General features: G+C 41.5%; 2 protein-coding genes across 2 annotated transcripts in view; one reads left to right on the top strand and one right to left on the bottom strand.

The window, feature by feature from the left end:
- Positions 1 to 27,527, bottom strand: part of LOC109401161 (formin-like protein) — a gene marked incomplete at its 3' end in the record, with an annotated part of 264,398 nt that overhangs the window by 30,112 nt on the left and 206,759 nt on the right.
- On the top strand, positions 8,897 to 19,478 carry LOC134284220 (uncharacterized protein K02A2.6-like). Its single transcript, XM_062842860.1, has one exon. The coding sequence runs from the start codon at positions 15,071 to 15,073 to the stop codon at positions 19,391 to 19,393; it is 4,323 nt and encodes a 1,440-aa protein (XP_062698844.1). The 5' UTR covers positions 8,897 to 15,070; the 3' UTR covers positions 19,394 to 19,478.

The following is a 27,527-nucleotide window of genomic DNA, read 5'->3' as shown; positions in this document are numbered from 1 at the left end:
CAATAATTTAGAAAAATAATACAGAATTGGCCAAATTACTTCAACGCCTGATCACAAGCACAGCACTAGACTACTTTCGTTCGAACACATAATACGTGAATAGCAATCTAAGCATGAAATGCTCCAAATTTGAATGTATAGAACTCACAGCGACGCATATAATCCATTGCATTTGCTAAGTTATGCTAAATGACATGAATGCTTAATTGAAAATAGGGTGCCCAATACTTTGAAATTCTTGGTTGTTAAAAAAGAACCGGAACAGCAAAGTTAAACAATAGACTTTATTTATTTATTTTACAACTAGCTTGATGGAGAGCTTGAACAGTAATGAAAAACTAACAGCGTTGTTTATTAAAGAAAACTTAGGTTGCTAAGGAAACCTTTTGTTTCCAAGGAGGTCATCAGCACACTGCGTTACCGATTTACTCCAACAGAAATCGATGCAAAAAACACCTTTTCTTTTCAAAAAATCATTTCTCGTAGTACAAACGCAATTTAACTAAAGTAATCGCAAGTATGGCTCAGTAAGTAGCTTGATATTATCAAGATCGTTATGATATTACAGTGTACAAAAGATTCAACGTTGCTTTCAAGCACCTTCAGACAACTTTCAGGCGGCCATAGTAGGTGATTTGCGTGAAAAAACAAAACAAGTGACAAGTAGGGGAACAATTGTTGTATTTTGTTCGTTCGCTCTAAACGTTGTCGATTTCGCGGTCTGCTTTGAAGCCGATTTTTTCCGTTTTGCCATTTGATACTATTATTAGACTTTTTGCGAACATTAGAAGAAGTGTTTTGCTAAGTTTTACGTTTGTCAGATATACGTTAAGCATACGCGAAAAATGGAAAAAAAAGTCGTGAAGCAGCATCACTTTGCAGAAAATGTTCGAACCATATCGATACATCGAGCCGACCTTTCATCACTTGTGACGGTCCCTGTGCGGCTTTGTTTCATTTGAAGTGTGTGGATATAAGCAAAGTGCAGCTGCTATCCCTTACAAGAGGAGTTGTTTGGATGTGTGAGAAATGTTTACCACCGTTTCGCATAGTGACCCCGAAATTATCCCCGAATTTATTCCCGAAGACCGATATGTGCATAACGAAATTGCAGATCTGAAATTACAAGTCGCGGGAATACTGCAAACTTTATCGTCATTCTCACCAGTTAATAGTTCATCCCACTCGCCAGTTCATCATTCCACTCCTGTCATGTCTTCAACGCTGATTAATGGAACAAATCAGAACTACAATGATAATAAAGAGGAATCGACCGAGGGTACTAGTTCGCCAAAAATGTATTGTAGTATAGAGTACTGCAAGCACTTGATCTAACCTCACTTTGTCTGACAGTTCAGCGAGCTTGTTTACAAGGTGTTAGAATTTTAAACGAGCGGCGAAAATTAAATTCACGTTTTCCGTCCCGAAACCATTATGATACGGAAATATCGATTATATTCAACTGTACTAGTACAAAACCAATCGTATAATTACCGTTTTACTGAAATTTTATCGAAAAACAGTTTTGCCGGATCTCCGCCAGAGACTAAGTCCATGTAAACAAGCTCGCTGAACTGTCAGTGCACGGCTTCGTGACGTCATCTTGCAGTATCCTATAGGTGAAAACGAAACTATCGCGCAACCGAATACCAAGGCAGGAATTGTCTCTGTAACTAATATTGACAGCTGTGTAACCGAGGCTGATGTAAAAACGATGGTGTGTCAATGCATACCAATGATTGCTCGAGAGTAGTTAAATTAGTTTCAAGGCATTTTAAATATGGTATGCTCGATAATAAGTCATTTAGGATAGATTTAAACGAAAAGTGGAGAGAAAAAGCATTAAATGCCTCTACATGGCCTTGTGGAGTCAAATTCCGCGAATTTGTTAACCGTGCATGGAAACCTAGCTGGAAGCTGTAACTGTCATAATTGTTTGTTTCCTTTGTGTAATCAGAAGTTTCGATATGTTTTGGATTGTATTGACTTTGGTAGCTGTGGATCTAGTATGATTTATTTGTTGATGTAATCATGAATGGAGTCATTTGCTAATATTTAATTTTAAGTCATTCAATTAGACCATGAATAGGTCCGTTGAATTATGAAATAAATAAATAAATAAATAAATAAACAGAGCCCAAAATGCCAAGATGGGGTAGAATGGCCCAACTCATAAAATCATTCATGTATGGGACTTGATCATTACTAAAGGTGAATGGTGTCAAGGGGCTGTCCATAAACCACGTGGTCATGAGGGGGGGTTCGGCCAATGACCATTTTGTATGGACGAAAAAAAAAATTTGTATGGACTAATGACCACGCGGGGGGGGGGGGCTTGAGAAGTCCCAAAAAAATGACCACGTGGTTTATGGACAGCCCCCAAGATATGTTTGCATTAAACATTCATCTAGAAGCTAGGCCGTCAAACCCACGGAAAATCTTTTGATTTCCCAATGAAAATGTCAACTTCCGGTTTTTCGTGCTTGCAATTAAGGTTTTCGGGTAATTTTATTACCAGCCATGTTGTTCCAAGGAGATTGAGACACATATGGAGACGCATGGTTGTTGATGTCTACGCTATCCCGGTTGGGGGTCATTCAAATATGACGACCATCGTTTAGAAGTGAGGGAGTGATACTCCATGCATTGAGTATACGAAAAAAGCGGTGCAGAGGGGAGGGGGGAAGGGAGTCGGAAATGCCCAAAAAATGTTGGACGTAATTTTTGAATGTTTTCATGATGTGGCATCTTACCCCATGGCAGATGGCCTTTTTGCACCACTTCCGTTTTACGAACCAGTTATTCAAATTGCTGAAAATCGATGGAAATGTAATAGTTTAGTGAATATTTTTGCTGAAGTATTGAGAAAATATTGTCTGGTTGCTGTTATCACTTTGGAAGCCTAACAAATGCGTCTGTTTTCCATTGAAAATGATGAAAGTTTGAAAAATGGCATCTTACCCCCCTTGGGTTAGTTTCGAAAGTTTGTTTTGTAACAACCGCATTTTTCTGCGCGGATGAAGGAGACGTTTACATTGATGGTTTAAAACGGCGGTGACATAGTGGAGAGTTGCGTGAAGCGAAGCGCAGTGCAACGCGTTTGCGTTCGAACAGTTTTTGTAAGCGCCAGTGCAAAACGCATGGTAAGACGCGTTGACCAGTCAGAGTGAACGCGAATCACAGCGTCGGCAGCTGCGTCAAACCATTCCTTCGAGTGCTTTCACGCGCGTGCATGCACAAGTTGCTGTACGGGGAACTGATGGTTGCTAGGACCGTCTCATGATTCTGTGCGCCTGGTGTGTGATGTGTGCTGTTTGAGTGAATTCTTCATGACGGAATGGTTGAGTCAGGTCAGGTGTGAGTTTGGTCGTGGTTTGATCGTGCTTATTATGCTGATTGTTGTGATTCTGCTGCTGGGCACCGGTAATTTCGCTTCGGATACGCGTCACAAAGCGCGCCAGTGTGTCATGCTTCGCGTTGCTTGACGCGTGTATGAAAACTGATCGACAAACGCGTTGCGCATCGCTTCACGCGCCGCCTTACTATGTCATCGGCCAAAGAACTCTGTCGCGTCGCGGAGCATTGCTATGGAAGTGAGTATTGTGAATACGATGGACCTTCGGGTTATCTGGAACATCCGTAAAAGTGGTCAACTCATAAAAATTGTGCTACAGCGTCGCAATTTACTGGAAAAACTTGTAATTAGAAGGCACGAAATGTTGCTAATTGGCAAATTGAGAGATGAAATTTGTGAAAAAAATCGCGTTCTGGTGGGATTCGAACCCACGACTCCGTATTTGCTAGACCGGCGCTTTAACCAACTAAGCCACAGAACAGGTAATGGTTCTGCGGAATAGAAAGCCAAACTGACTCCGAAGCCGCACCGTGAACACTCCTATAGAGCTTGCTGACGTTTATTCACCTTTCTCTTTCAAACATGTAGGCGGAATAGGATTTGTTGTCATCAGGAAAGGTTTCCCGATGAAAACAAATACTATCCCGCCTGCATGCTTTTGAAAGAGAGAGGTGAATAAACGTCAGCAAGCTCTATTTCACAAACTCATCTCTCTTTTCGGCTTAGATGCCAATCCACAACACACTCCTGTTTGTGCCCACTACCTACAAGTGAGAGCGAGTTATTTATATGAAGCCGAGACTTACTCTCGCACTCCGCATACCTAGCCACCAGGCAGTTTGTTTTGCTGGTGTCTAATTAGTATGCGTCGAGAGCTCGGCACGGTCGGACGCTCGGACGACCGAACTGCGCCAAGTGACGCAAGCAAGGGTACAATGATACATATTGCCCATTTTACTGGCATTTTACCAGGTTAGCTGGTATGTCTGAAACATACTGCAAGTTTTTCCAGTATGTTTCAGACATACCAGCTAACCTGGTAAAATGCCAGTAAAATGGGCAATATGTATCATTGTACCCTTGCTTGCGTCACTTGGCGCAGTTCGGTCGTCCGAGCGTCCGACCGTGCCGAGCTCTCGACGCATACTAATTAGACACACGCAGAACTCGATGTACACAGCGCAACGAGTAACTTTCACGCAGCGACCGAAAAGACAAAAGAATTTTCACGCAGATTTGTGTAACACTGGATCAACACAAAAAATGTGCTGATCCGGTGTTACACAAACCTGCGTGAAAATTATTTTGTCTTTTTGCTCGCTGCGTGAAAGTTACTCGTGCGCTGTGTTGTTTCATTTAAGGGTGCACCAGCAAAACAAACTGCCTGGTGGCTAGGTATGCGGAGTGCGAGAGTAAGTCTCGGCTTCATATAAATAACTCGCTCTCACTTGTAGGTAGTGGGCACAAACAGGAGTGTGTTGTGGATTGGCATCTAAGCCGAAAAGAGAGATGAGTTTGTGAAATAGGAGTGTTCACGGTGCGGCTTGGGAGTCAGTTTGGCTTTCTATTCCGCAGAACCATTACCTGTTCATCGGCCAAAGAACTCTGTCGCGTCGCGGAGCATTGCTATGGAAGTGAGTATTGTGAATACGATGGACCTTCGGGTTATCTGGAACATCCGTAAAAGTGGTCAACTCATAAAAATTGTGCTACAGCGTCGCAATTTACTGGAAAAACTTGTAATTAGAAGGCACGAAATGTTGCTAATTGGCAAATTGAGAGATGAAATTTGTGAAAAAAATCGCGTTCTGGTGGGATTCGAACCCACGACTCCGTATTTGCTAGACCGGCGCTTTAACCAACTAAGCCACAGAACAGGTAATGGTTCTGCGGAATAGAAAGCCAAACTGACTCCGAAGCCGCACCGTGAACACTCCTATAGAGCTTGCTGACGTTTATTCACCTTTCTCTTTCAAACATGTAGGCGGAATAGGATTTGTTGTCATCAGGAAAGGTTTCCCGATGAAAACAAATACTATCCCGCCTGCATGCTTTTGAAAGAGAGAGGTGAATAAACGTCAGCAAGCTCTATTTCACAAACTCATCTCTCTTTTCGGCTTAGATGCCAATCCACAACACACTCCTGTTTGTGCCCACTACCTACAAGTGAGAGCGAGTTATTTATATGAAGCCGAGACTTACTCTCGCACTCCGCATACCTAGCCACCAGGCAGTTTGTTTTGCTGGTGTCTAATTAGTATGCGTCGAGAGCTCGGCACGGTCGGACGCTCGGACGACCGAACTGCGCCAAGTGACGCAAGCAAGGGTACAATGATACATATTGCCCATTTTACTGGCATTTTACCAGGTTAGCTGGTATGTCTGAAACATACTGCAAGTTTTTCCAGTATGTTTCAGACATACCAGCTAACCTGGTAAAATGCCAGTAAAATGGGCAATATGTATCATTGTACCCTTGCTTGCGTCACTTGGCGCAGTTCGGTCGTCCGAGCGTCCGACCGTGCCGAGCTCTCGACGCATACTAATTAGACACACGCAGAACTCGATGTACACAGCGCAACGAGTAACTTTCACGCAGCGACCGAAAAGACAAAAGAATTTTCACGCAGATTTGTGTAACACTGGATCAACACAAAAAATGTGCTGATCCGGTGTTACACAAACCTGCGTGAAAATTATTTTGTCTTTTTGCTCGCTGCGTGAAAGTTACTCGTGCGCTGTGTTGTTTCATTTAAGGGTGCACCAGCAAAACAAACTGCCTGGTGGCTAGGTATGCGGAGTGCGAGAGTAAGTCTCGGCTTCATATAAATAACTCGCTCTCACTTGTAGGTAGTGGGCACAAACAGGAGTGTGTTGTGGATTGGCATCTAAGCCGAAAAGAGAGATGAGTTTGTGAAATAGGAGTGTTCACGGTGCGGCTTGGGAGTCAGTTTGGCTTTCTATTCCGCAGAACCATTACCTGTTCTGTGGCTTAGTTGGTTAAAGCGCCGGTGTAGCGAATACGGAGTCGTGGGTTCGAATCCCACCAGAACGCGATTTTTTTCACAAATTTCATCTCTCAATTTGCCAATTAGCAACATTTCGTGCCTTCTAATTACAAGTTTTTCCAGTATGTTTCAGACATACCAGCTAACCTGGTAAAATGCCAGTAAAATGGGCAATATGTATCATTGTAGCGTCGCAATTGTTTCCAAATTTATTTGTTCCAGCAATCTTAGAATGAAACCACTACTGCCATTGGCACAAATTTCCCAAATGGAGGAGAACAAGCCTCTGGAGCAGCACTATTCCCATTGGTTTGTAACTCAGAGTGGCCACTGGATGTGCCTTTGGGGTAACCGAAACATCCATAAAAGTGGCCAAATCATTAAAAAAATGTTCTAAAGTGTCTCGGTTTTTTTTTGGTTTTGTCGACCCCCTCCGCCCTCCGTAACGCTTTTTTGTATGAAAGTCCTAAAGATGAAATCATTATTGTGACTGGTTTGCAACTACTGGTTGTACACTGCCCATATTCGCATAGTCGATGTAAGCGCCACTGTACTTTTCAACATGCTTTTGGAATTTTAACAATGAATAAATATAAATTTCAAGATATTTACCACGTCGACATCTAACTATGGGTTAGATCTTGTGATCTATTGAATAAAACTGGTCACAAATATGCACATGCGTTACACACTTAAAAATTCTGAAATTTGCACGAGACAGAAACATCAAAGAACGTAAACATTTTCAAGACTGAATCACAAATTGGACTCAATTTTACACGCATCATGTAAGTCCTGGTTGGTTGCGTTAGATGTCAACAAATCCACTTCACCAGAAACGTAGAATCAGTATCACATTCATCTACCACCTTCTAACTCGGTGGAATAGGTGGGGGTAAGAGATGTGGCTCACAATCAGCAGATCCTAAGTTCGAATCCAGGTGCCTCAATATTTTGTTTTTATATGTTTTATCCATCAGATCGGTTTTAGCGATTGCTAGACGCTAAGAAAATATAAGTCCTGTAAGGCGTAAATTTACATGCTTTGACCTCTAAATTTGTGTCTTTGAAGACGCTCGTATATGTCAGGTTCAGGACACCTAAAATTACATGATTTTTTCTAGGTGTGTAGATATTAGATTTTGTACGGTGGCATTGCCAATGGTAGTTACATCGACTATGCGAATATGGGCAGTAACACTACTGAGTGCTGCCTACAAGGTACTCTCTCAAATTTTATGCCGCCGTCTATCACTGATTGCAAGAGAGTTCGTGGGGCAATATCAGGCTGGATTCATGGGTGAACGCACTACAACGGACCAGATGTTTGCCATCCGCCAGGTGTTGCAGAAATGCCGCGAATACAACGTGCCCACACATCACTTGTTCATCGATTTCAAATCGGCGTATGATACAATCGATCGAGAACAGCTATGGCAGGTTATGCCCGAATACGGATTCCCGGATAAACTGATACGATTAATCAAGGCGACGATGGATCGAGTGATATGCGTAGTTCGAGTATCAGGGACACTCTCGAGTACCTTCGATTCTCGCACAGGGTTACGGCAAGGTGATGGTTTTTCGTGCTTGCTGTTCAACATTGCGTTAGAAGGTATAATAAAGAGAGCAGGGATAAACACGAGTGGAACGATTTTCAGGAAGTCCGTTAAGCTGCTTGGTTTCGCTGATGATATTGATATTAGAGCTCGTGAATTTGAGACGATGGCGGAAACGTACATCCGACTAAAGAGTGAAGCCAGGCGAATCGGATTAGTCAATTATGTGTCGAAGACAAAGTACATAATGGCAAAAGGGCTCCAGGGAGGATTCACCGCGCCCGCCACCCCGAATTTATATCGACGGAGATGAAATCGAGGCGGTTGAAGAATTCGTGTACTTGGGCTCACTGGTGACCGCCGATAACGACACCAGCAGAGAAATTCAGAGGCGCATTGTGGCAGGAAATCGTGCTTACTTTGGACTTCGCAGAACTCTACGATCGAATAAAGTTCGCTGTCACACGAAGTCAATTATCTACAAAACGCTGATTAGACCGGTCGTCCTCTATGGGCACGAAACATGGACCCTACGTGCAGAGGACCAACGCGCCCTTGGAGTTTTCGAACGGAAGGTGTTGCGTACCATCTACGGCGGAGTGCAGATGGAAGACAGGACTTGGAGAAGGCGAATGAACCAAGAGCTGCATCGGCTGCTGAGAGAACCAACCATCTTCCACACCGCGAAAATCGGGAGGCTACGGTGGATGGGTCACGTCATCAGGATGTCGGATAGCAACCCGACTAAAATGGTTCTCGACCCGGGTAGAGGCGAAATACTGACGATCAAAACGTGATATTGGTTTGATTGATATAAGAGATAAAAGATCTGAAAATAATATCTGAAAAATGTTCCTGGAACATCTGAACAACATCAAAATTTAATATTTCAAGATCAAACAAATAGTTTGCTGCTATTGGTTAGATCTTACAAGATCTAATTATGATCTGATGATGATGTTTCAGGAGTAAATTCTAGATATTATTTTCAGATCTTTTATCTCTTATATCTATCAAACCAATATCACACACTTAAAAATTCTGAAATTTGCACGAGACAGAAACATCAAAGAACGTAAACATTTTCAAGACTGAATCACAAATTGGACTCAATTTTACACGCATCATGTAAGTCCTGGTTGGTTGCGTTAGATGTCAACAAATCCACTTCACCAGAAACGTAGAATCAGTATCACATTCATCTACCACCTTCTAACTCGGTGGAATAGCCGAGGGGTAAGAGATGTGGCTCACAATCAGCAGATCCTAAGTTCGAATCCAGGTGCCTCAATATTTTGTTTTTATATGTTTTATCCATCAGATCGGTTTTAGCGATTGCTAGACGCTAAGAAAATATAAGTCCTGTAAGGCGTAAATTTACATGCTTTGACCTCTAAATTTGTGTCTTTGAAGACGCTCGTATATGTCAGGTTCAGGACACCTAAAATTACATGATTTTTTCTACTGCCGTAATTCTGCAAAATGACGTAAGCGACATTCATAGTTTTGGCCCATTTTTTGGTTATTATGCATAAAACTGTTGATCATCTTCTATGTTTCTTTCCATAGATGATAGATTACGACTAGATCTTGCATTCTAATACAACAGGCATACCACTGTGTTATTTTCACACCAGATATTGTATATAATATACCAGAAAATATCGACATTTTGAATGGCGCTTACGTCACTTTGCAGAATTACGGCAGTCTAGGTGTGCACATTTTGATCTCAATATCAAAATATGGTATTATTGAGCTTTTTTCCTCTACCCGGGGAGAGTCATCCGACCGGTACAAGAAGACGTGATGCGTAGCGAGCTAGGTGGATCGACCAAGTGGAGGACGATCTGCGGACCCAATCAGTTCAATATTGTTCTTTCAAATACTTACTGTCGATAATATTAAATACTACCCATAAGTCATCCCGAAATCCTACATTCCAACATGAAAGTCCGAAGATCGATGCATTTTTCTACAGTAGGTATAGCCGTCCTATGATTCATCTTTCGCGAACTACCTATCATTCCTCTTCCCAATCAAAATCCAAATGGTATAATAACACACACACACATTTCCAACACTGAAAACAGTGTGGGACCATGAAGTGTCGTTTAGTAGCTCTGACTGGCGACGACGACGACGACGACGTTCTCGTCGGCGCGCGGCGTCCACGTTGTTTTGTGGGGCGCGAACTGCAAATGAGTCAATTTCCAGCGATTGGATAATGGAGTGCGCCAGCCAGCCATACCCGAGCAGAGGAAAATATCAAAATAATAACAACGGAATCACAAAACCTGTTTTTATATCTCGGTTTGTTATTATTAACTTATTAAGTCATCATCGTTCCATAACATGTTCTGTTGGGCAATCTTATTTTTTTATGATCATGCTCTTGGTATATTTTCTTTAAATTACATTTCAATAACATGTTTTGTTGTAGCACAAGTTCAGTTATTATTGTGTCATTGAGACTGTACAAATATTTGATCATTAATAGGGGGATTAGGGGCATAATGGACACCCTAAGCAAATGAGTATGTTAGGCCTGTATAACAGACAAAAACTTAACATATTATCAGTTGGCTTACAACTATAACTTGTTTCCTACGTATTTCAATCATTTTCAGCTGGTAGAATGTCATTATTGTGAAGAAATAATGAATTGAAAACCGTGTGTTTTTTGGGGCTGGCAGGAAAGGTACGAGGCGAAATGGACACCCATCGGGGCATAATGGACACCCCTGCATATTTTATGCTGTATCTTTGAGAATATCGACCAGTTCAGTAATTTGCCAAAGGAGATCAATACCACAGATATAATACTCCATCTTAGACGAGTTTACATAACTTCAAAGTTAATTAAATAAATTTGAGGCTAAAATAATCGGATTGAATATTTTCAAACTCTCTAAAACGCCTAACAGTATGCAACGCGTGTACATTAGGGTGGCCCACACTTATATGAAAAGCAAAAATTTCGAAAAATGCCAAGTCTTACCTCCTGAATCAGTTGTTTTGTACTCCCAGAAGCTACGTTCAAAATTTGAGCAAAATCGGTTGAGCCTAAGGGGGCGCTCAAAACGCTTGAAGTTTGTATGGGAAAACTTGGCCAAATGTATGCAGAAATTTTAGGTTTTCGAATTTCGCCGCTAGATGGCGCTGTAAGCGTTCAATAAACAAACCCTTTTGTATTATTGTAGGTGACTATATGCCAAAGAACTTTGTCGAAGACCGCGAAGTGATCCGACGGCTGTGAAAAAAGTTATACCCTAGGCAAAGTGAGGCAAAGTATTGAGATTTCATTATTGATATTATTCCTTTACATGTATTGGAAAAATAACAATAAAGTTTATCCTCACTTTACCTAGGGTATAACTTTTTTCACAGACGTTGGATCACTTCGCGGTCTTCGACAAAGTTGTTTGGCATATAGTCACCTACAATAATACCAAAGGGTTTGATTATTGAACGGTTACAGCGCCACCTAGCGGCAAAATTCGGAAGCTTAAAATTTCTGCATACATTTGGCCTAGTTTTCCCATACAAACTTCAAGCGTTTTGAGCGCCCCCTTAGGCTTAATTGATTTTGCTCAAATTTTGAACGTAGCTTCTGGGAGTCCAAAACAACTGATTTAGGAGGTAAGACTTGGTATTTTTCGAAATTTTTGTTTTTCATTTAAGTGTGGGCCACCTAAGTGTACATCCATTCATAATTGCCAGTGTTCATTTCGCCCCGAATAGATTACAACATTGAAATTGCGATTTTCAGTGTGTTCTGATCAAAAATATAATACTTCATCCATTGCTAAATCTACGTATACATGTAGATAAGCTAACAATTCACTTGTTTGTATGGTGGACACACTCAATCACTCGTAATACCTTATTTGCTGCTGCTTCGAAGTTATAAGAAATCCACCATATGAAAAACATACTTCAATTTCAATGATATTTTGGTTATTTTGAAGGAATATAAATGGTACTTTTGAAAAATAGAACAATGACTTGTTCCTTTACACTTATGCATTGAAAGTTTAACATAAAAGTCAACGGTTTCGGCAAAAACAGGGGTGTCCATTTCGCCCCGGGTGTCCATTATGCCCCTAATCCCCCTACTACAACATAACTAGCTTTGCAATCAAAACTGCACAATTCGAGATTTTCGTTGTTCACAGCATTCCGTGAGGAACTGTAAGAGAAAATATTATTTTGTCATCAGTTCCTCTTCTTACTGACATTACGTTTTAACTGTGACAGTGCCAACTTATCAGCCTTTTGTTTTATAAGCACTTTGAAAAGTATACCTGTTTTTTTGTCCCAGTTTCAGTTAGGTATAATACGAAAACAGAGAGTATAATAGAGTGTTAGCCATTTTATGAAACATTTTGGATCAACTGGTGGAATTCAAGGATGACCAACACATTTTCGACAAAAATGTTAAAGAAAAGTTATCAAGAACTCCATTAATTATTTTTAGATATTTTATTTTTATTGATTTCACTGCATCGAGCCCACTTAGATTCACTTGAATAAATGTGTCAATCAATGAGGTAATAATGTAAATTAATCTTATAAACAATGAACCACCAAATAAAGGATTTCAAAACGACGGTAGTTTTTCATCGTAAGTTGTTTGGAAAATAAACGAAAACTATTGTTTCTCTCTGTTTTCGATAATAAATCGCTAGCGTCCGAATTATGAATGAAACATTCAACAATAGATCCTATTGTTGCGTATCCCATTGAATGCATATGGGACTTTGGAGGAGTTCCTATCCGTAACAGAAAAAAAGCAAATTTTGTTTTCAGATTGTTATCAATAACGTATTCATATCAAAATTTGCTATTGAAATATTTTAAAAACTCGATATTATTAAGTTGTTATTGAAACTAACAAAACTTGTTATTAAACAGGTCATCCACGAACATTTTTTTGTTATAATTTTTGTTATTTTGCCGCTTATGACAGACAAGTTAATAACAGGATATGTTATGACATTGTAAATAACATGAAAATAACTTTTTCCGCTACTCAGTTATTTTTCCAAAATAACACATTTTATTATGCTGTTGCTATTCCCTTCTGCTCGGGTAGTGCGCAGCATAAAGCAACCGACCTTAATAGTTATAGCACTTCAAGTGATCTCTACAGTCTCGCTCGACTCGATTATGCACTTTTGTGTAGTGCCGTATGAAGTGTGCTTTACCAAAGCATCGTTGTCGTCGTCGTCATCATCATGATCGTCATCGTCAATACTATTTTTTAAAGCGCGCACGTTTTTCATCGCAACCTCAATTCAACGAAAGGAGTGGACTTTTTTTGCCTTTCTTACTAACTAAAGTTGTCGTTGTTTTGTTTTTTTTTCGCTACACTATTGCAGCTATTCAGTTGGGTTTGAATGCATCCCCCAAGGAGATGCCATGGGAGAAGGGAAATTACAGTACTCGTATATACCTCTCTTGGCTAATATTATGCAACCGCGTTGGATTGATGGCGCATAACTGTTCTATTAGGTCGTGCGCCTCGAAGACGCCATAGCGCCACCAACGCACGCGCAAGTTGACTACGCAATTCTACGGTATTGAGGCCTCCTGGAAAATTGTTGTCATTAGTTGAATTTGTAAAGTTATAGACTGATTTTCATCGGCCATTTCAATTATGAAGCACGTACCCAATGTTATGATTGAGGCAATGTATTATAAACGCCACAAGTCATCAATTAATTTCAAACTTTGTAAAACTGAGCAATTTGCTACCGTTTTGAAAAAAAAGCATTCCAAAAACAGTCGTCACAATGGGATAAACGGTTCACTGCATTATTTATGATTATACTCCAAACAATGCCGCTGCCGCAAGCGCGCAGTCTGGTCCGCAGTCAACTTAACTTAAAGTGGTTAATTAAACCAAAACACTATCATTAACTTCAGAGTCCGGGCAGCCGGCAGCAACCGGAATCATTCAGTCTCTTCAATTCAATGCTCCGGAAGGAGTGGCTATTGTTGATATTATTTCTTTTGGAAGCACACCCACTCATGTCCACGTGGTTTGCTACCGGAGATATTGACTACCGCTGCCATGGCTCACGGTCGGTATCGTCAACGGGATGTTAGGGTAACCTGGGGTAATACGCACCTCCGGTGCAGAACGCCCTCACGCTATTTCATTATATAAGTGAAGTTCCGTCCGATGCAAGCAAACAAGATGTAAAATTGAGCCGGACAAGCCCAAGAATGACAAGAATATTCGAATGAAAAGCGTGGAAAACGACGATTTTCCGCATTTCGAAAGATTGTCTGATTTGGAGCGCACGTAATTTAAGCAATTGCGCGCTGATTATATGGAATCAACTTACTAACTACCATCCGCCTCCTACACCTGCCATTTGCTGCCGTAAATAGTAAGATGGAGCCGCCTGGTATTTCATTAGGATTTAAAGCGGGAAATGCCCCACCTCAAGGTGCGTTTTGCTCCCAACAGTTTTTTAGCACCCAAAACGTAACGCTTTTTTAAATTTATAATTTGATTCGGTAAAATTGATACTACGCGGATCAAAAGTTGGCATCTTTTAGTTAAATAAGTATACTAACTTTTAAACCGCCAGACACCCATACAATCATCCTAATCTTAGTTATAGGGTCACGTTTGCTTAGGGGGGTGCATATTACCCCACCTTTCCCTATAGGAGCCAGAGGATGGAAGACATACGATAAAGAGGCACAGTCACATTTTGCTTTTTAATTGGGGGTTTGTTTACAATGATTCTTTGCTTTGCTGTATGAACGCCATGCTTAAACTGAAGGGGGTACATTGATTCAGTTTTTATTACTGCATAACTGTTTAGTGCATATAAAGAGATGAACCAGCCCACAGGTATTCAGTTTTACGAAAAGCAGGCAGAAACTCAATGTTTCGACTTGTCTTTAATTGGTCGATGTGTGTTCAAACTTCCTTTAAGAGGATTGACTACTTAAGAAGTGTTGGAGCAGTACAAGCAAGCCATGATTTTTAGCCTTAAGTTGACACTTGCAAATAAACTCTATTCTAATTTGAACCACCAAACTATCAAGTTGAGTTTTACTCCCACTACACAATAGTTTTTGGCGACGAGATTTTTAACGAAGTCACGCAAAGTATCGGTAGCAGAATGAGTCCCGAATTCGAAGCAAGCCTTCTAAGGATTCTGGAGAACCAAGGAAGAATTCTTCAAGAACTTTCCGCTTCAAGATCCGTAGCAGGTCCATCAGTTGGCGGAGGCGACGGTAATCTGCAGTCCAACCAGCAGCATCCGGAGGACCCACGTCGGCAGAATCAGACGGAGTTCCTGATCGAGTCCCTGTCAAGCAGCATCAGTGAATTCCACTACGATCCAGAAGCGGGAGTTACGTTTGAAGCTTGGTTTGCAAAGTACGAAGACCTTTTTGAAGAGGACGCTCGAAAGTTGGATGGACCGGCCAAGGTTCGACTCTTGCTCCGAAACCTAAGCACCGTAGCTCACAAGAAATACGTGAACTACATACTACCGAAGAAACCGAAAGAAGTTTCATTCGAAGACACCATCACCACCTTGAAGTCGATTTTCGGTAGAAACACATCATTGTTCAACCTGCGGTACCAGTGCTTACAGCTACAGAAAAATTCATCAGAAGATTTCTTCACGTACGCTGGAATCGTGAACGAGAAGTGTGAAGAGTTCAAGCTACCGGAAATCACCAACGACCAGTTCAAGTGTCTACTTTTCGTGTGCGGCCTGAATTCAAGCAAAGATGCGGATGTTCGGACTTCCTTGCTGTCCAAGATCGAGAGTACCAATCCGGCAACCCCGATGACACTACACTCATTGGCTGAGGATTGCCAGCGGCTCCTGAATCTCAAGAAGGATACTGCAATGATCGAGAAGTCATGTAACAAGTCCAGTGTTTGCGCCATCAGGAATCCTACGAAAATCAAGACGTCTGGTCAACAACAGCAGCAGAAACCGTCAGATGTCCCGAACACTCCTTGTTGGCGTTGTGGAGAAATGCATTATTCGAAGAATTGCAATTACATCCAACATCAGTGCAAGTCATGCAAGAAAGTCGGACATAAGGAAGGATACTGTACCTGTTTCCAATCAAAGCCGAAGAAGAAGAATCGAGGTTTTAAGAATCAGTCAGCGAAGGCTCAAGGAATCTATTCCGTCAATCAGGTGAGTGTTACGGCCAACCGGAAGTTCACCACAGTCGAACTCAATGGACACGCCGTCAGAATGCAGCTGGATAGCGCAGCGGACATCAGTGTGATTTCACAAGCAGTCTACAAGCAAATGGGTAGTCCAGCCGGAAAACAACCATCAATCAACGTCGTGAATGCTTCCGGCGATGACATGGGTCTCACTCTGGAGTTGTCGTGCTCAATCACCTTGAATGAAGTATCCAAGCAAGGAAGATGTTTCGTGTCCAAGGCAGATGATCTCAATTTGTTTGGAGCTGAATGGATTGAACTGTTCGGACTTTGGGATGTACCTTTCAACGCAGTGTGTAACCAAGTATCGATGAAGCATCATCCGGAAGCTGAGGGCCTGGTCGATCGTTTGAAAGTCAAGTACAGCAACGTTTTTGATGAGAGCCTGGGACTTTGTACGAAGAAGCAAGTATCGCTAACTGTCAAGCCAGGATCGAAGCCAGTTTTCCGTCAGAAGCGTCCAGTTCCATATGCATCTGTCCAGAAAATTGAAGATGAACTGAACCGACTTCAAGCTTTGGACATCATTTCACCAGTGACATACTCCGAGTGGGCCGCTCCAATTGTAGCAGTTCGGAAACCGAATGGCAAGGTCAGAATCTGTGCAGATTATTCCACCGGATTGAACGAAGCTTTAGAAGCAAATCATCATCCGTTGCCGCTTCCTCAAGACATATTTGCAAAATTGGCTGGGAAGAAAATATTTTCGCAAATAGATCTTTCGGACGCCTACTTGCAAGTCGAAGTTTCGGAATCCTCAAGAAAATTGCTGACCATCAACACCCACAAAGGTCTGTACCAATTCAATCGACTTTCTCCAGGAGTTAAAACCGCGTCAGGTGAATTCCAGCAGATTGTGGACAGCATGGTAGCAGATTTGGAGGACGTAAGCGTTTATCTTGACGACATCATTTTGGCAAGCAATTCTCTGGAAGAACATCTTCAGCAGCTGGAACGGTTACTGGCTCGCATCGAAGAATACGGATTTCACCTCAAAATCGAAAAAAGCAACTTCTTCATGCAGCAGATTCAGTACCTCGGATTGATTGTAGATGACCAAGGAATTCGTCCGGATCCAGAAAAGATCAAGGCCATCGTCAATATGCCAGCCCCGCACGATGTACCAAGTCTACGTTCGTTTCTGGGAGCAGTAAATTATTACGGCAAGTTTGTACGAGCAATACACGATCTTCGTCAACCAATGGATGCTTTGTTGAAAAAGGACGTCAAATGGAACTGGAGCCCAGCTTGTCAGAACGCTTTCGAAGAGTTCAAGAGGATTCTACAATCAGACCTCCTACTGACGCATTACAACCCAAACTTGGAGATGATAGTAGCAGCCGACGCATCGCAACATGGTATAGGAGCAGTCCTGCTTCACCGATTTCCAGATGGGTCTATCAAGGCTGTATGTCACGCTTCCCGTACATTGACTAACGCTGAAAGGAATTACGCTCAAGGAGAAAAGGAAGGATTAGCACTGATATTTGCCTGCACCAAGTTCCATCGAATGATATTTGGAAGACATTTCATTCTGCAAACGGACCACAAACCACTTCTTGGGATATTCGGATCGAAGAAAGGCATACCAGTGCATACTGCCAACAGACTACAGCGTTGGGCACTGACACTGCTGCAGTATGATTTCAAGATCGAATTCCAGAAGACTGAAAGTTTTGGATACGCTGATTTGCTCTCTCGCTTGATTGGACAACATTCCAAGCCCGATGAAGATTATGTGATTGCCAGTTTGCAAATGGAAGCAGATATTCGCAGTATTCAAACCGAAGCCGTATCAGTTCTACCAATCACCAGTCAATTGATTTTGCAAGAATCAAAAAAGGATGCCACGTTTCAAGCAGTCCTCAAACAAGTTCGAGATAATTGGCCTTCCACGAGACATTCCAATGAAGTCGCATCATTCTACAAGAGACGTGAAGCGCTGTGTGAAGCGGATGGATACCTGATGTACATGGATCGAATCGTCATTCCGAAGTCATTGCAATCACCTGTTCTCAAGCAGTTACATGTTGGTCATCCTGGAATGCAAAGAATGAAATCTCTGGCAAGAAGTTTTGTGTTTTGGCCAAATATGGATGCAGATATTGAAGACTATGTCCGGAGATGTTCAAACTGTGCAGCAGCATCAAAAGCTCCCGTGAAAACAACTCTTTCATCGTGGCCAATTCCGTCCATGCCCTGGTCTCGTCTTCATGTGGATTATGCTGGACCAATCAAAGGAAAAATGTTCCTCGTCATCGTGGACGCGTATTCAAAATGGCCAGAAATTTTTGCAACCAGTAACTCGACCGCAACAATGACGATTAAGAAGCTGAAGGAATGTGTCTCCCGATTTGGATGTCCATTGACCATTGTAACGGATAACGGTACTCAGTTTTGCTCTGAAGCATTCAGCAAGTTTTGCCAGCAGCACGGAATCGATCATGTGAAAACTCCACCCTTCCACCCACAATCTAATGGTCAAGCCGAGCGATTTGTGGATACGCTAAAGAGAGCGCTTTTGAAGATAGGCGGAGAAGACGTTGAAGATGCACTGCAGATTTTCCTTCAGACCTATCGCTGTACCCCTAATCCATCCTTACCGGATAACCGATCACCAGCTGAGGTCCTGTTAGGCAGAAAAACCCGAACTGTTTTTGACCTGATGAAGCCGCCGATTTCACAACCAACGCAAATTAATGAAAGGCAGAATGATCAGTTCAACAAGCAGTATGGAGCGAAACATCGATCGTTTGAAGCTGGGGATACAGTTTATGCTGAAATTCATATTCGGAACGAGCGCTATTGGGCCAAAGGTATCGTTATTGAGCAGAAAGGAAGTGTGGTCTACAATGTTCTTCTTCAAGACGAAAAACGACAAGGTTTGATAAGATCGCACACTAACCAATTACGGAAACGCAAACCGGACGGAAAATGTGAAGCTTCAGCTGAGCAGCCTCTACCCTTACAAGTTCTGTTGGAGGAATTTAGCTGTCCGGATCATGTTCCAACTGAAGATATTGAAAATCCTGGGAACTCTCAACTGGATATTTCCGTAACTGAGCCCGGATGTTCAAGAGGTAATACGTGTCCTGAACAGATGAAATCAAATTCTATCGACGGATCATCGGAGGTTTGTCGTAGTCAGGATCGGGTTCAATCAAGAAAACGAACTCTACCTTTTCGGGAACCTTCAGGCAGGAAGCGGAGACTTCCTTCACATTTTGAGTACTACGAGATTTTCTGAAGGAGGAGATGTTGGAGCAGTACAAGCAAGCCATGATTTTTAGCCTTAAGTTGACACTTGCAAATAAACTCTATTCTAATTTGAACCACCAAACTATCAAGTTGAGTTTTACTCCCACTACACAATAAGAAGAATTAGAAATATTGATTTAGTATCTTTTTTCTCATTGAAGTACATCAACAACCTCATCACAAAAGTCATGTAAAAGTCAGTTGATATTCAACTGCTTTTAAAATGTTGAAATACTTTGATATTCATGTACACAACAGTAACACGTGTTTGAACATGAACAAATTAAGATTTCAATTGTGAAAAGAAATCCACGGTGGAAATCAAACCCACGACTTTCAATTCGCTAGGCTTGTCGTTTGCTTTCAAAAATTGAATCGTAAATTATAATATCTATCTGCTACTGTGCGTAGGATTGCTCGTTTTAATATGCAGATTTCATTAAGTGAGAATCTATTTTCCAAGAGCAGCAGAAACTTCAGTTCCAAGATAATAATTAGGGTGCATGTACCAATTATGGCACTACCTAAGCAAAACTATTTGTACAAAAATAACGAGGTGACCAACGAATGTTATCAATATACAGTGTCGGACAAAACAATAAGACCACCGGTGCTATTTCATACAAAATGGCCAAATTTGATGATGTTTAAATGTTTAAAGTGGTGAATTTTTGAAAGTTCTCGCTAAAAAAGTAAGGAAAATGCATTTGGTTACTCATATTGGTAGACCTCCCGTTAGTTAGAGCCACAACAATTTTTGCAGACCCCTCGATTTTGGTCAAATGGTGGCTCATTTAAACCGTTAAAACTCGAAAGTTTCTCCAAAAACCATCTCAAAACGAATTGTTGTTGAAAAGAGGAAAGATAGAGCTACTATTCTGCCCATAACTGCATAACAGTCACATTCGACAAAAGTAGGCATTGGAGAAAATGGAGCTCAAAGTTTTTGTATGAAAAATAACTAGTGGTCTTATTGTTTTGTCCGACACTGTATCAATAAAAGATAGCTTAGTTTCCATACTTTACAGGAACAATATTGAAACGGAGCCAGAACTACTTTTAGTATTTATTACATTTTCTTTTTTGATTTGTCTTTATTTCAGAGACTTTCAGCCCTTGGCTGGTTCGTCACTTTTCTAGTATTTATTACAGCGTGTGCCGATGATAGGAACCATGTATTAGTTATGAATACATTTTTTAACTTCGGTTCCTTTTCGCACTATTTACATGCATTCCTTATGGAATTAGCCATAACTGTTACACTATTGCGAAGAAGGGTGCAAGGAAGCCGAAATTTTAAGGAAAATGATTTATTTCTATCATAATTTGAGTGTGTATTTTTGCCATTAGAAAGTATAGATATTCTTCTTTAATTTAAGGGTAAAGTCGAAAAAATCTGTCGGGGGGGTCTAGAGTATTTTTTTTTTAACTTTTTTGTGATTATTGCGAAGAATTGGGCCAATAGCTTAAACAAAGTAACATTCTCTTGCTGCTAATTCGCTTCAAAAGCATGGAATCAAAAAACAATGTATGGAGGTTTTCTTTGCATGTATTTCTTTTTTAAACTTTGCGAAGCATTGTACTAACCTAGCTTTGATAGTTTGGTCAATAGATAGCAGTAAACGAAACTCTCCATGGTGAGATTGTTCATAGTACTCTCATGTGTTATGTTTACAAATGTGACACTTGAATTATTTAGATTAGGCTCAGTGTACCAGTTATGGCTATACTTAGTACCTCAAATTCGCCATAGTTGATTTTCAACCTTTAAAGATACAAATCAACAAGAAAAAATTCGTGAACAACAGATAACGATCACAAAAGATGATTGCAATCATTCAAACTTCACAATTTGCTCAAATTATGGTAGAAATAAATCATTTTCCTTAACTTTTCGGCCTCCTTGCACCCTATTTCGCCATAGTGTACCAGTTATGGCAACTCCCATAAGGAATGCATGTAAATAGTGCGAAGTGGAACCCATATTAACAAATGTGTCCATAACTGGTACAGGGCTCCTATCATTGGCGCACGCCGTAATAAATACTAAAAGTAGTTTTGGCTCCGTTTTTATATTTTTCCTGTAAAGTATGAAAACAAATCAATCATATGACTTATTGTTTACATTCGTCGGTCTTCTTCTTATTTTTGTAGAAATAGTTTTTCTTAGGTGGTGCGATAACTGGTACAGGCACCCTACTTTTAGATATAACTACAACAAAACCGTCCTACATATATTGTTTTATGATCGCATGCCTGTGTATTGAGATAATTGTTAGTGGTTGTGACCCATCTCTGATTGTTATTCTATCTATGGTTATACTGCCTAAATCAAAGCATTACATTTTCCCAGTCAGGCTCCACAGCTTACATCCACTATGTTAAATCTCATTAATAAAGATATTGAGCATAATCTGTTAGCATATAAACCGTTATTTTTATTATTAGTTGTTGAAAACCCTACCAGAGACCAGCCCACTGAAGTATGCTTGAGATATTCTTCATAATTATGGTACATAAATGGGTAGAAGTACAATATGAGGACAATAAACCACTGTCCCGAAGAACACAATAAAGTTCTGAAAGTATAGGTGAAAGAACGGAGTACTTGTTGAAAATGTTTCTACATTTAGCACAAAAATGAGGCTATTCAGCATGAAACAATTTGAAAACTTTGATTTAAATAGTCTTATCAAATTGCATATGATGTCGCAAAAAACATGTTATGTGTGATTTGAAACCTCCAAGAATGAGGAAAAGTGATTGATGATTGTTAAGGGTGTCGTTGGTAAGCAAAATATTTCCAACATAAAACTATACATATCTTTCTGAAAATCAACAAACAGTTTTTTTTATTAAAATCATTGCGCCACGACCCTCTAAAACCTTATGCTCGCAATTTGAATGAATGTAGTTAAGACCTTGATCATTGAAAAAAAAAAGAAAAAAATAACTTGCATACACAAAAACACGTTCATGAAATAAATAATAATTACTTTCAGTGAAAAGCTACATATTGGCAGTGCGTGTATTTTCCTATCATGTATAAGACTATGTTTCTGTTCAATATTTGAAAAACAAGTTTTCACATTGAGACATAAGGCATAATTTTTCATGTATTATTACAAAAAATATAGATATTAGTCCTGTTCAACGACGCAGGTTGAACTTGCTCGAACTTGCTGCACACTCAAAACAGATTTGCGGGCTCGGCAAAAACGCGCACAGCCGTCTGCTCAGTAAAACTATCAGCTGATATCCCAGCAAAAAGTGACATTTGTTAGCTGACTCTCAGCAAAACGATTGCCGAACCTCAGCAATGAACTGTCAAAATTGCTGAGATCTCAGCAAAATTGTTGTTTGCTGATTACTCGGCTGTGCAAATCTCGGCAAAAGAATGGAAAAATGCTGATATCCCGGCAATCTGAATTAAGTGTGTGCATCTTGCTCTTACCCATTTGTCAACAAACGGGTAAGAGCAGGATGCAGCAACGTCGAGGAAGTTCAACCTACGTCGTTGAACAGGACTATTTTGTTGGACTTTTGCTATTTAGCTTAATGCTAGTCCTAGTCGCCCTTCGCTGAAACACACCGAGAGATCATTCCAATATTGGTTGTACTTCCCAGAATAATCCAAAGAGAAAATCGACGACGAGAAATCGATCATTGTAGATACGCGTATATGCAAAGCAGGCACGGTAAAGGATGGGTATGCTGCGCAAGTCAGATCCCATTGTGATCCACTAGCCTCTACCCAGCAACTCCTATCCCTACCTACTCGTGATACCAGCCGGAAACTATGAGTAACTTTAGGGAAGATCGGGTAACCAACCCCGGTGGGAACTTTGGTCGTAGGCTGACAAGGAAGGGGGAGGGGTTTTCTTCGGCAAACCTGAGTGTCTGTTCTCCAGGAGGAGCGGCTCACAACAGTGTCTGATCCCATGTTAGGGGCGGCTGATCTACGTCCGAGTGCCAGGGAAGGAATCTAAGCTCAACTGTGCACTATGATCCTCCGGAAAGTGGGGTTGGTGTCAGGTCCTACAAGCCAGCCGTTAAAAACCATTGTAACGGAAAATCAGCAACAGAATAATACGAACCGAGGTCCGAGACCAACGACAACGACCCCAGCGAACAAAAAGGACTTTCGATTGGTAACTTGGTACGTGGAACTGCTGATCTCACAACTTCATTGGGAGCACCAGCTGCAGGAGGTGTGTTGGACAAGATCCATGGTGCGAACGTTTAGAGGTAATCATACCATCTACCAGAGCTGCGGCAACACACGCGAGCTGGGAACAGCTTTCATCATGATGGGTGATATGCAGAGGGGCGTGATCGGTTGGTGGTCGATCGACGAAAGAATGTGCAGGTTGAGGATCTAGGGCCGATTCTTCAACTTCAGCATAATAAACGTGCACAGCCCACACTCCGGAAGTACTGATGATGACAAGGACGCATTTTACGCGCAGCTCGAACGCGAGTACGATCGATGCCCCAGCCACGACGTCAAAATCATCATAGGAGATTTGAACGCTCAGGTAGGCCAGGAGGAGGAATTCAGACCGACGATTGGTAAGTTCAGCGCCCACCAGCAGACGAACGAAAACGGCCTGCGACTCATTGATTTCGCCGCCTCCAAAAATATGACCATACGTAGCACCTTTTTCCAACCCAGCCTCCCTTATCGTTACACCTGGAGATCACCACAGCAGACGGAATCTCAAATCGACCACGTTCTGATTGACGGACGGCACTTCTCCGACATTATCGACGTCAGGACCTATCGTGGCGCCAACATCGACTCCGACCACTATCTGGTGATGGTCAAACTGCGCCCAAAACTCTCCGTCATCAACAACGTACGGTACCGGCGACCGCCACGGTACAACCTAGAGCGACTGAAGCAACCGGATGTCGCCTCAGCATACGCGCAGAATCTCGAAGCCGCGTTGCCAGACGAGGGCGAGCTCGATGAGACCCCTCTAGAGGACTGCTGGAGTACAGTGAAAGCAGCCATCAACGACACAGCCGAGAGCATCATCGGGTACGTGGAACGGAATCGACGGAACGAATGGTTCGACGAAGAGTGCAGAACGGTTTTGGAGGAGAAGAACGCAGCAAGGGCGGTAATGTTGCAGCAAGGGACTCGACAGAACGTGGAACGTTACAAACAGAAGCGGAAACAGCAGATCCGCCTCTTTCGAGAGAAAAAGCGCCGCCTGGAAGAAGCGGAGTGTGAAGAAATGGAACTGCTGTGCCGTTCCCATGAAACACGGAAGTTCTATCAGAAGCTCAACGCATCCCGCAACGGCTTCGTGCCGCGAGCCGAAATATACAGGGATAAAGACGGAGGCTTCTTGACGGACGTACGTGAGGTGATCGAAAGGTGGAAGCAGCACTTCGATCAGCACCTGAACGACGTGGAGAACGTAGGCACGGGAGCCCACGGCAACGGAAGAAACTCCTACGCTGAGGGAAGTTAAACATGCCATTCACGAGCTCAAAACCAATGAGTTCGTGGGAAGTTATCAAGCTGGCTTCATCGACGGCCGGTCGACAACGGACCAGATCTTTACCGTACGGCAAATCCTCCAGAAATGCCGTGAATACCAGGTCCCAACGCATCACCTGTTCATCGACTTCAAAGCGGCATACGACAGTATCGACCGCGCAGAGCTATGGAGAATCATGGACGAAAACGGCTTTCCTGGGAAGCTGACTAGACTGATTAAAGCAACGATGGACGGTGTGCAAAACTGCGTAAGGGTTTCGGGTGAACTATCCAGTTCATTCGAATCTCGCCGGGGACTGCGTCGAGGTGACGGACTCTCATGCCTACTCTTCAACATCGCTCTGAAAGGTGTTATGCGTCGAGCCGGGCTCAACAGCCGGGAATCGATTTTCACAAAATCCGGTCAATTTGTATGCTTTGCGGACGACATGGACATTATCGCTAGAACATTTGGAACGGTGGCAGAACTGTACACCCGCCTGAAACGCGAAGCAGCAAAGGTCGGACTGGTGGTGAATGCCTCAAAAACAAAGTACATGCTGGTAGGCGGAACCGAATACGACCGGATCCGTCTGGGTAGTAATGTTACGATAGACGGGGATATTTTCGAGGTGGTGGAGAAATTCGTCTACCTCGGATCCTTACTGACGGATGACAATTAAAAAAAAAGATTCACCTTCGCACCAAATGCACCATGTACAAAACGCTAATAAGACCGGTGGTCCTCTGCGGACACGCGACAAAGTTAATCCGAGATGGACAAAATCATGCCATCAATGAGCAATACTACGTCAAGTTCATTCCTATTAAATGAGTGATGACAACGGTTTTGCAGTCATTTAGCATCATGTTTTTGCATAGGTAAATGAATCACCAGTAAACCATAAATTGGTTTCCAAATAGCGCATCTCTGAATCACAAAAATCGAAAAAGATTTGGTGCGCCGTGGTGCTTATATGTATTCAAGTGGCCCAATCTCCATTCTGACCGACCATCTTGCGCATGAATCATGATGCAGCCGTCGTGGAATTGATACTCAATTAGGATGTCATGCCCGCGTCTTTATCCGATTCCCACAGCAGAGCCGTAGAACCTGGTGAAGCACACCTACCAAGACGATGCGACGATGATGATACGATATGGGGTGTTGATTCGATGCCAAATGGCTGTTTTTCTTTCGTCGAGTCAGACCGATCCATTCATTCTTGGCTGCTTCTCAGGCTCAGCCTCTGTCGGGTCGAGAAAACTTTCAACAGCGAAAACGACTTCTCTTGGTCCCAACTCCCAACAACAACAAGCATGGTGATGGATTGTGAGTAAAAAAGTTGTCGCTCTTTTTTACAGCATCCATAACTTCCTTCTATGGGAGTGATGTTTTATTTTTAGCTCGGTGCGGATGTCTGGAGCAGTGTATTCAGTCACCGCCTTCCCCAACCGATTTATCAGCAACGTGCAATGGATGCAGAGATGCATCGGCGGGATTGCCAAGAATCGAGAAACAGACAGGAAGTCTTTCGAACGAAGTTGAGATTCGAATCATCCTAATCGTTTGTGAAGCACGGCCCGTATAGCGATGCGTCGACGATGTCTTCATATGTAAAGTCTTTAGACGATATGCAGACACGCGGTGAGATTAGTCATATGCTGAAGATGGGCACTACGATACGATGGTACGATACATTCTAGGGGTTGGTTCAGACATATGTTTTATTTTAAAACTGTCACTACTGAAAAGTAGTACATTAAACAACTGGTAGAAACTTGAAGAAACTCTGAGTATTCCACATTAAACAAAAACAAAAAAAAAACAAAAATTTAGAAAAGTGTGTTCATAAAAGTCCATGATTTGTAAAATAAAATGAAAAACCTTAAATCGACTGGGATTTTTTCTACGAAAGTTCGGGATTTTATCTTTGAAATCTTCAAAGGGAAATAACGATGTTTAATCAACAGTTTCATTCCCAAAGGTGTCAGTTTCATGACAGAATGATACAACGAAAAACTAACAACCGCTTATATCATCACCACAATCAAAACCTGAATTAAATATACCAATGAACGTTTCGTTAACCCTCTAATACCCAAATTTTTGATTTTGATCTAAATATCATTTTTCGTCATCTAAAATCGATTTAAACATGTTTTGGAAGATGATTCTTTTTAATTCTCGATTTCGTGAATTTCAGTTTTTGATTTTTCTAATTTTTATTTTTGGACATCCCCACACTTTTATATTTTTCCTGGAAGCCAATTTGGGTAACGGATTTTTTGAGATGAAAACATTTTGAGATTTTATGATTATTGTGGTAATATTATTATTTTAAATTTTTTTCACAGGAAATTTAATTTTCCGTGTAATTTTAAGGAAAATAATTTTAGAGTGTATTCGATTCCCTTAAACTATTAAACAAGGATAGAATGATTTGGGAAAAAATTAAAATATGTTAATTGTTGAGATGTAATACAAAATAAACGATGACTTCTAAAAGGTGACTTAAACATCAATTTTTCAATGATTTTTAAAAAATGTAAATACGCTTTAAAATACACCAAAAATCATTTTGAGATATACAGAACAGTCCTAAATAACAGCCAAAAATATAACAAAATT

Source organism: Aedes albopictus, chromosome 3 (genome assembly GCF_035046485.1).
Source record: "Aedes albopictus strain Foshan chromosome 3, AalbF5, whole genome shotgun sequence".
Lineage (NCBI taxonomy): Eukaryota > Metazoa > Arthropoda > Insecta > Diptera > Culicidae > Aedes > Aedes albopictus.
The sequence above is the reverse complement of the archived record's forward strand: the minus strand, read 5'-3'. Positions and strand labels throughout refer to the sequence as shown.

Excerpts from the sequence above, each read along its gene's own strand:
- LOC134284220 (XM_062842860.1), top strand. The coding sequence starts at position 15,071 with ATGAGTCCCGAATTCGAAGCAAGCCTTCTAAGGATTCTGGAGAACCAA.